We start from the raw sequence: 9,112 nt of genomic DNA, 5'->3' as shown, positions 1-9,112 counted from the left end.
TGGCTAAAATGCAAGGGGTAGTTTATCTCCTCAGGTCTCACTGCCTTCTAAGAAAGAACAGCCTCTCCAGTGAAGAGTGAAGTCAGCATAGTTTAAGTGGGATAAGCATTATTAATTTAGAGAGAACTTGATGTATTTAACCCCTCTGTCAGCCAAAGACTAGTAAGATCTTGACATTGGAGAACATAATCTTTTTCTCTATAAAACTCCAATCTGGTTCCCAATTCCAGATATGGGTTCCTTTACACTGAGTGGATTTCTTAACCAAGGCTGTGTGCTTCTGTTGCATTGGTGTGTCCATTCTGTCAGAGTTTTGCTTCTGAATAGCTTAGACCTCTGGTTGCTCAAACCTTTGTTGGCCACTTGCCCCCAGTAGCTCATGTAGCACTTTCCAGTACTAGATGGGCTAAATGTCTGGGGACTGACTATCTGCCAAATTCCAGCCAGGTCTTTCCATGGTCTATGTTAGCAGTATATGGTGTCTTCAATAATAGAGTCTTACAGAAAGCTGTTTTGATTTGGGGACCTCATAGGTTTCTCTGATCAACAGCATTGTGGGTAACAACTGATTTCTGATACTGGGAGTTACAGGCCAGAGACAACAACAACAAAAAAAAAAAATTTAAGGTTAGGCTGAATACCACACTCTTGCAGGCCCTTCTTTTCAGGTGCTCCCCCACCTTTACTTCTGTTGAGGGGTGTGTATCTCTGAGTCTAGCCCCAAGAATAAAGGTTTCTATGGTACCACTTCATTTTGGATTTCGTTTTGTGTTTGTTTTTCTCTACCCTCCCATTTCCTCCCCCAAACCCTTCCTTCTCTATTGTTTGAGCCTCAAGTTGCCTATCAGGTTTATCAACAGCTCAAACTGTCCCAAATTAGGAACTGCAGATAACTGAGACCATGCAGCATTTGTCTTTCTGTGATTGTGTGAGTTCACTAAGTATGATTTGTTCCAAGTCTATTTTTCTACAACTTTCATTGTATCATTGTTTCTTACTGCTGAGAAATCCACTGTGTAAATATATCACAACTTCGTTATCCATTCATCCAATGACGGGCACCTGGGTTGATTCCAGTCATTAGCTATTATGAATTGAGCAGCTATGAACATGGGAGAGCAAATATCTATGTAATGAGGCATGGGGCATTTAAGATAAATGCCCAGTGAGGGAATAACTGGGTCTGTTGGTAGCTCTATATTCATTCTTTTCAAGAATTTCCATATTGACCATAGCGGTTGTACATGTTTACATTCCCACCAACAGCGGATAGGGGTTCCTCTTTACTCACATCCTCAGCAACACCCGTTGTTGTTTGCTTTTTTTTTTTTTTAGTGATTGCCATCCTTACTTAAGTAAAGTAGAATCTCATAGTTGTTTTAATTTGCATTTCCATAATGGTTAGGGATGTTGCACATTTTCTCAAGTGTGTGTTAGCCATTTGTATTTCTTCCTCCAAGAACTCCATAATCAGTCCTCTGTCCTATTTTTGAAGCAGGTTGTTTAATTTTTTTTGTTTGTTTGTTTAGTTTTTTGAGTTCTTTGTAGATTCTAGATATTAGGTTTCTGTCAGTAGTACAGCTAGCAAAGATTTTCTCCCATTCTATAAAACTCCAATCTGGTTCCCAATTCCAGATATGGGTTCCTTTACACTGAGTGGATTTCTTAACCAAGGCTGTGTGCTTCTGTTGCATTGGTGTGTCCATTCTGTCAGAGTTTTGCTTCTGAATAGCTTAGACCTCTGGTTGCTCAAACCTTTGTTTTTTAGTGATTCATTCAGTGGGTAATCTATTAGCTCTGATTATGATATGTTATGTGCAAAAGCATTTGAGATTCATGAAATCCTATTGGTTGAGTGAGTCTTTAATTTCCTGGACTACGGAGGTTTTGTTCATGAAATCATTCCCCACTCCTATATTGTGGAGAGTTCCTCCCATTTTTTCTTCCAGTAGGAGAAGAGTTTCAGGTCTCATATTGAGGCCTTTAATCCATTTGGACTTGATGTTTGTGTATGGTGAGATAAGGGGTCCAGTTTCATTTGTCTACATATGGATATCCAATTTGTCCAACACCATTTGTTCAAGATGCTGTCTTTAATCCAGTTTACTTTATTGGCACCTTTCTCAAAGATCAAGTAGCTATGTATTTACATGACCTAAGATCCGGGTCTTCAGTTCTGTTCCATTGGTTTATATTTCTGTTTTTATGCCAATATCATGCTGTTTTGTTACAATGGCTTTGTAATATAGCTTTATGTAGGCTATGGTGATACCTCCAGAGGTGTTTCTTTTGATGAGGATATGTTTGGATATCTGAGGCACTTTCTGCCATTCAACATGAACTTTGAGATAATTTTTCTACCCCTGTGAAGAATTATGCTAGAATTTTTATAGGTATTATATTAAATCTGTATGATGCAATTTGTAGAATTGCCATTTTCACAATACTAATTCTATCTATTCAGGAGCATGAGAGGTCTTTCCAAATTCTCAAGTCCTACTCAGTTTTTTGTTTTTTATTTTATTTTTTATTGACAACTTCCATGATTGTAAACAATATCCCATGGTAATTCCCTCCCTCCCCTACTTTCCCCTTTAAAACTCCACTCTCTATCACATCCCCTCCCCCCAAATCAGTATCTCTTTTATTTCGATGTCATGATCTTCTCCTCCTATTATGATGGTTTTGTGTAGGCAGTGTCAGGCACTGTGAGGTCATGGATATCCAGGCCTTTTTGTGTCTGGAGGAGCACGTTGTAAGGAGTCCTACCCTTCCTTTGACCTTTATATTCTTTCTGCCACCTCTTCCACAATGGACCCGGAGCCTTGGAAGGTGTGATGGAGATATTCCTCTATCACTTCTTCTCAGCGCCATGGTGCCTTCTGAGTCATCCCAAGGTCGCTGCCATCTGAAAAGAGAAGCTTCTTAAACCAAAAGTGAGCGAAGCATTAATATATGGGTATGAACATTAAGAGAAATGCTTACTGGGCACTTTGGTGAGCATAGTATATACATTTAGCCAGACAGCATCAGACGTTACATCCCTAGGGCTCAAGACTACCCCTGTTGTAGGTTTTCAGTATATGGGATGTATTCCCTCCCATGGAGTGGGCCTCCAGTCAAATTAGAGGGCAATTGAATTCCCCCATAACAGATGTGCCACTATTGTACTCATTGGCTCATTTGGCCTGGCTGGCCAAATATAAGGCTTGCAGTGTCCACTGTTGAATATCTTCATTGGTGATTTCTCTCTCTCCCATTGAACTGCATGCAGCATGGCTTTTTCCAGCTTTCTGTCAGCTGGTCTACATGGAGGATGTTTTCAGCTCAGCTCCAGCAGGATTTCTCAGAGACCATGCAACCCAAGTATGTGGACTCTTCAGCAATAGGGTCTTACCATCTATTGCTGGTGGGAAACCAAGGGCCTCGGCAATGGCCTGTAATGTTTTGGGGGCATCAGGGCCCTCCCTGGCCAACAAATCACTGGAAAGTATCCCATCCCTGGCACTGAAAATTTTCTAGTAACAATCTATGGCTTCTGTGTGCTCAATTATCCTAAAATGTATGTTTCCATATGACTGATTTATATCCTCTTAGATTTTGATTAGGCCTCCCTCAACCTTTCCTTTATTCAATCTCTTCCCCTGACCTCACTTAGAGGCCACATTAATCTGTTCTACTTATGCATATATAATACCATCCTATTAAGTCCCCCCGTGTTGCAGTCCGGTTTGTATTGCTGTTAGAAATCACCCAACCAAGAGCAGCTTCTGGGAAAAAGAGATTTATTTTGGCTTACAGGCTCAAGGGAAGCTCCACGATGGCAGGGGAAAACGATGGCATGAGCAGAGGGTGGACATCACCCCCTAGCCAATATAAGGTGGACCATAGCAACAGGAGAGTGTGCCAAACACTGGCATGGGGAAATTGGCTATAAAGCCCATAAGCCCGCCCCCAACAATACACTCCCTCCAGGAGGCATTAATTCCCAAATATCCTCCAGCTGGGAAGCTAGCATTCACAACACCTAAGTTTATGGGGGACACCTGAATCAAACCACCACACCCCCCCTTGCTTCCTTTATATCTATTTCCTTTATATCTCCTTTCTAGCTTGCTGGCCTCTGAAACTAAGTGTGTGTGTGTGTGTGTGTGTGTGTGTGTGTGTGTGTGTGTGTGTGTTTTCATTATATAGGTCTGTCATATCCTTCGTTAGTGTTATTCCAAGGTATCTAATTTTTTTGTTGCTATTGAAAATGGGACTGCCTCACTGATTTATTTTTCTGTATATTTGTCCTTTGCATATAAAAAAAGCTACTGATTTTTTTTTTTTTTTTTTTTTTTTTTTTTTTTTGGTTTTTCGAGGTAGGGTCTCACTCTGGTCCAGGCTGACCTGGAATTAACTCTGTAGTCTCCGGGTGGCCTTGAACTCACGGCGATCCTCCTACCTCTGCCTCCCGAGTGCTGGGATTAAAGGTGTGCGCCACCACGCCCGGCTGCTACTGATTTTTGTGTGTTGATTTTGTAGCCTGGCATTTTGCTGATGGAATTAATCACCTTTAGAAGTTTTGAGGTGGAGACTTTCATGTTATTTATGTATAAGATCATGTTAGCTGCAAATAGGGATTTAGGTACTCAGGGGCCATTCAATCAAGAAACCCTCCCAAAAGGCCTACTTCCACAGCTCACATTCAGGGACCAGGCCACCCCAAGCCAGCAGCAGGGGTACTGGAGCAGGAACTGAGGGGTGGGAAGGAACCTGGAGCTCTGGCCAACTCACTCCACATGTACACTCCAGAGCACAGGATCCAGGAGTTGGGGACCCAGGGGACATTTAATCATTAAGATGGAACAAGGGCTCTGCTGCCCATCTTTACATGGCCTTGTTCTTGCGCATCTTTGTGTCTTCATCTTCCCACTACTCTGTCTCTGTTTCCAAATATCCTCCTATATAAAGATACCAGTCACTTGCATTAAAGGCTTGTGCTTATCCAGTACGACTCATTTTAATTTAACTAATGACATGCACAGTGATTCTTTTTCCAACTAAGGACATAGTTAAAGGCACTAAGTCTTCAGTAGATCTTTTCAGAGGACACAATTCAACCCAGGACAGGGTCAAGAGATTGCTGTTATTCTTTGCTCATTGTTGACAAATTTTCATATATGCTTTAAAATTCAAAAGAAAAGCATAATGTACTGCTAACCAATTAAATATATGGCTTTGCTCCTTTTGAGGAAGAAAAGAAAGCATATCAATGCTCTCTGTGTTTCTATCTTGCTATTCAAGTATCTTCTCAATCTCACCCACACCACACTCTATCTCAAAACAGCCCGTACTGGGTGACTCATACCCTTACTCTCTGTACATCTCAGCACAATTTCGTTATCCAAAGGGAAAACCCCTGACCACTACCACCATTCTCTGTGTTGCATGTTTGGTCCTGAAGCTGCATTTTAATCCTGGGCTGTTCAGAAACTAATTTGCACAGCATAGTCTGACACCAGTGGCTTTACATTTCCAAATCTGTTTTCAACATTTCCTTATGTCACAGATCACTTTTTGTGGGGAGTCACAAACACGCAGCTCTTAATCCCAGATAGGGCTCAGATGACAAAGCAAAGCAAGATCACTTCAAAACCAGTTTTGGTGAATAAATGCATTTATTGGGGTTGCTTATAGGAGCATGGGTGACTCAAAGGCAGCTGCATCACTGAAAATCTGCCCCCACTAGAGGTGATGACTCCGAAGCTACATTTCAGGAGCTCACTGCAACACTTGCCCACGCTGGACAAGACAGGTGGGAGAATCTCTCCCCAAGCAGTGTTTACCCTTTTTATTGCCTTTTGGAGGGTATCTTGAGTTTTTAGCTCTCCCAGAAGTGATATGAGTGTCCTGAACCTATGTCCTTTCCTCAGGAGGGAATTTTCAATTCTGAGAAAACTGCTACACGACTTTGTCCAGAGTCTGCCCCTCAGTTGTTTACAGCTCTTATAACATTGGGGAGTGGTCATGTGATCTTTTGAGTTTCAGCTCTCCTAGACATGACATCCTGAGACTCCTGAGCCTCCTCCTTCCTTCATTAGAAGATTTTTCAATTTGGAGGAATATGCTTTATACTTTCTTAGGCTCATCACAGTATACAGACTGCATAACCAGAATGCTAAGTCCTTGAAATCTATTTCCAGTTTACAAATATAAAAAATTCTTAGAACTGACTAGGGCTGGAGAGATGGTTCAGTGGTTAAGGCGCTTTCCAGCAAAGCCTAAATACCCCAGTTGGATTACCCAGTATCTACTTAAAGCCAGATGTACAAAGTGGCACATGCATTTGAAGTTCATTTGCTTCAACAGGAGGCCCTGGTACACCCCTTCTCTCTCTCTTTTTGTCTCTCTCTCTCTCCTCTCTCTTGCTGTTTTTCTTTGCCAATAAATAAAGAGCTGACTATATTACACATCCCTTATTCTAGTCAAGTGCCCTTTTCCTTCATCATATATAATCTGACTCCTGCCTACCTCCATGTCAGACCACTTGCCTTTGCTTAGTACCCTCCACACCACTTCTGATCTGTTAGACCAAGCCCATTTGTCACCTGTAGTTCTTCTCACTTGGTCCTTAACTGTTCTGGAATATTCTTGCAACTCCTTGAATATTGCTTATTTTCAGACCTAACTTCATTTTCAAACAGCACTTCTTTGGAGAGGCTTTCTCTGCCCCTGCCCCCACCTACAACACCTCTACTTGAGTGCTGGACTTATCCCCCTAAGTCAGTCTGTCCTTTCTTTCTCTCTTTCTTTCTTTCTTTCTTTCTTTCTTTCTTTCTGCATGACAAAGTCTTTACTTTTAAATGATTACCAGTACACCAAGTAACATGTAACAAGTTCTTGAGTCCTATTATCTGGCAATTTTGAGTAAGATAGATTAGCAGCAGCCCAAACAAGTATATTACTATTTACTGCTTTAACCTTTAGCTGGAATAGATTACTTTAAGGCTGGCTGATGCTTCATACAAGTTACAATTGACTATTTACTACTTTTTCATAGATAAAGCCCCTGACCTTTAAGAAAGTATGAGGGAAAATTTAATCCCTTTCTTTCTTCAAAGAATTGATTTTTTTTTTTTCTACTAGACTAAGAAAGAAAAAGTCAACAGTGATACATGTTGCGTAAGCAAAAACACACAGGGAAACAGACAACATATACTCATTAAATTTCTAAGACACACTGGATGAATTCTTTGGATAACTACTAAGTCTGTACAAAGAGCTAGACTTGCTACTCTACAAAAAGTGGAGGGATGCACTACAGTGGAGAACAATAACGTATGCCTTTCATAAGACTCCAGCTTTGCAAGGCTCCATGAGGGCGTCTTCAGTATTAGCCCGTGGAATAAGCGCTTCCCTCTGCTCTTATCCATTTATGCGGTAGTTTTCATGGATTTCTGGCTGGATGTCACACACAAAGGCCAGGAGGTTATCCAGGACTTCATTCCTGTTCCGCTGGAAGTAGGCCTGGAGGATGGTTATCTTCTCCTGGGTCTCCTTCTCCACCTCAGTGCTGCAGCTGCCATGGGACCCCAGTACCGCAGCTTCCTTGGCCTTGAACTCTTTTTCCCTCTGCAGTCGGTACTGTTCAATCTCAGCCTGGGATTCTTCTTTGGCCTGCTTCAGCCTTCGATTATTTCGCTTGAGGGCCTCAGACACCTTCTTGGCCGCCTGCTTCTCGGCCTGCAGCAGCTGCTGGATGCCCTGCGACAGACTCGCCATGGCTGCGAGGACTCCCAGGCCCCAGCCAACCGCCTCCCCCTAAGTATTTCATCTAGAGTTATTTGTTAACTTCTTCATGTGCTGGTTTACTAGATGTCTCATTTTTTTTTTTACTTTTATTTCCATTTATTTTTATGCTAAATTTACTCCTGTACCATAAGTTCTGATTTCTTCAGTTTTCTGGGGGGATATGTTTTTCTTCTGTGCAACCTCCTCTTCTGGATTAGGAACAATCTGTTCCTTTTCAGTGAGGATCATCTCAATGTGGCAGAAAGAGCCCTTCTTTGGGTTAATCAGACCATGAGCTCTGTAAGTATGGTGGCATATCTTGGGTGCTTTGTTCACCTAGATATGCTCAGTGATCAGAGAATCCACATCTAAACCCTTAAATTCAGCATTACCTCTGCATTTCTAAGCATATGCAGCAGAAATTCAGCACTCTTTTTGGCTACCGACCCTGGGTCCAGCCCCACTGTTTGACCTGGGTACACCTACCAACTCTACCATTGTATTGCTGGAATGGCACACACTGCTTCTTTAAAGTGACATCTTTCAGATATTTGGTAGCTTTTCATATATGCATGCCCTTGATAGCCTGGACAGTTTCACAGGTATTCTTAAAGTGAACATGAAGATTTGAACCCCTGATTTTGTGTGGTTTTCTGGGTCAAGAGAGTAGCGAACCATTTTCATAGGTCACCTCGGGCTGCTGGCAGGAAGAGCTTGTATGTCATCTTTATAAAGATATATATGCAAATTCAATTCCCTGTGCCTACTTAATACAATGTCTGATGCATAAGATATATAAATATATTTATTAGTTATTTATTTTATTTTATTTATTTATAATATTTATTATTTATTTTATTTATTAAATCAAGTTATTTATATTAAATATAAATAAAGTAAAAATAAATTTGTGGTCTCAGGTCTTCCAGAAATTTTCACAAGTTTAGACATAAATTAGGAAGTGCAGAAGTGCCTGTACTTGCCTCAGCCACCTGTTAGCTCCAATGCCTGGGCCCCTGGTTTTGTTGCCCACACTTATTTTCAATTATTTTTTTTAAATTTTTATCAATTATGAACTTTACTGTATGAACAAATCATGTGTGTTCATATTCCCCTCAGGTTGTCTGGTTATCCTCTTATATCCCCCCCTCCCATTCTACTGACAGCCCTTCTCAGTGGGGTTATTGGACCTTTTGGTCATGAACATATCAGTCAGTCTCTAGGGGAGGGGACAGCCTAAGGATACTCCTTCCCACCTGTGGCTCTTACAATCTTTCCTCCCCCTCCTCCACAATGTTACCTAAGCCTTGGCAGGTGTATTATAAGTCTACTTTAG

At 41.4% G+C, this 9,112-nt stretch overlaps 1 protein-coding gene and 1 pseudogene across 1 annotated transcript; both read right to left on the bottom strand.

The window, feature by feature from the left end:
* Positions 1–7,402: 7,402 nt before the first annotated feature.
* LOC101609380 (V-type proton ATPase subunit G 1-like) lies at positions 7,403–7,767 on the bottom strand. Its single transcript, XM_045141912.1, has one exon. It carries the CDS (start codon positions 7,765–7,767, stop codon positions 7,411–7,413), a length of 357 nt encoding a protein of 118 aa, XP_044997847.1. The 3' UTR covers positions 7,403–7,410.
* A 143-nt stretch (positions 7,768–7,910) lies between these two features.
* LOC105944010 lies at positions 7,911–8,454 on the bottom strand (annotated as a pseudogene).
* Between the last annotated feature and the right edge of the window lie 658 nt (positions 8,455–9,112).

The sequence above is a fragment of the Jaculus jaculus genome, chromosome 1 (genome assembly GCF_020740685.1).
Source record: "Jaculus jaculus isolate mJacJac1 chromosome 1, mJacJac1.mat.Y.cur, whole genome shotgun sequence".
NCBI lineage: Eukaryota > Metazoa > Chordata > Mammalia > Rodentia > Dipodidae > Jaculus > Jaculus jaculus.
Note: the sequence above shows the minus strand (reverse complement) of the source record. Positions and strands in the feature narration are given on the sequence as shown.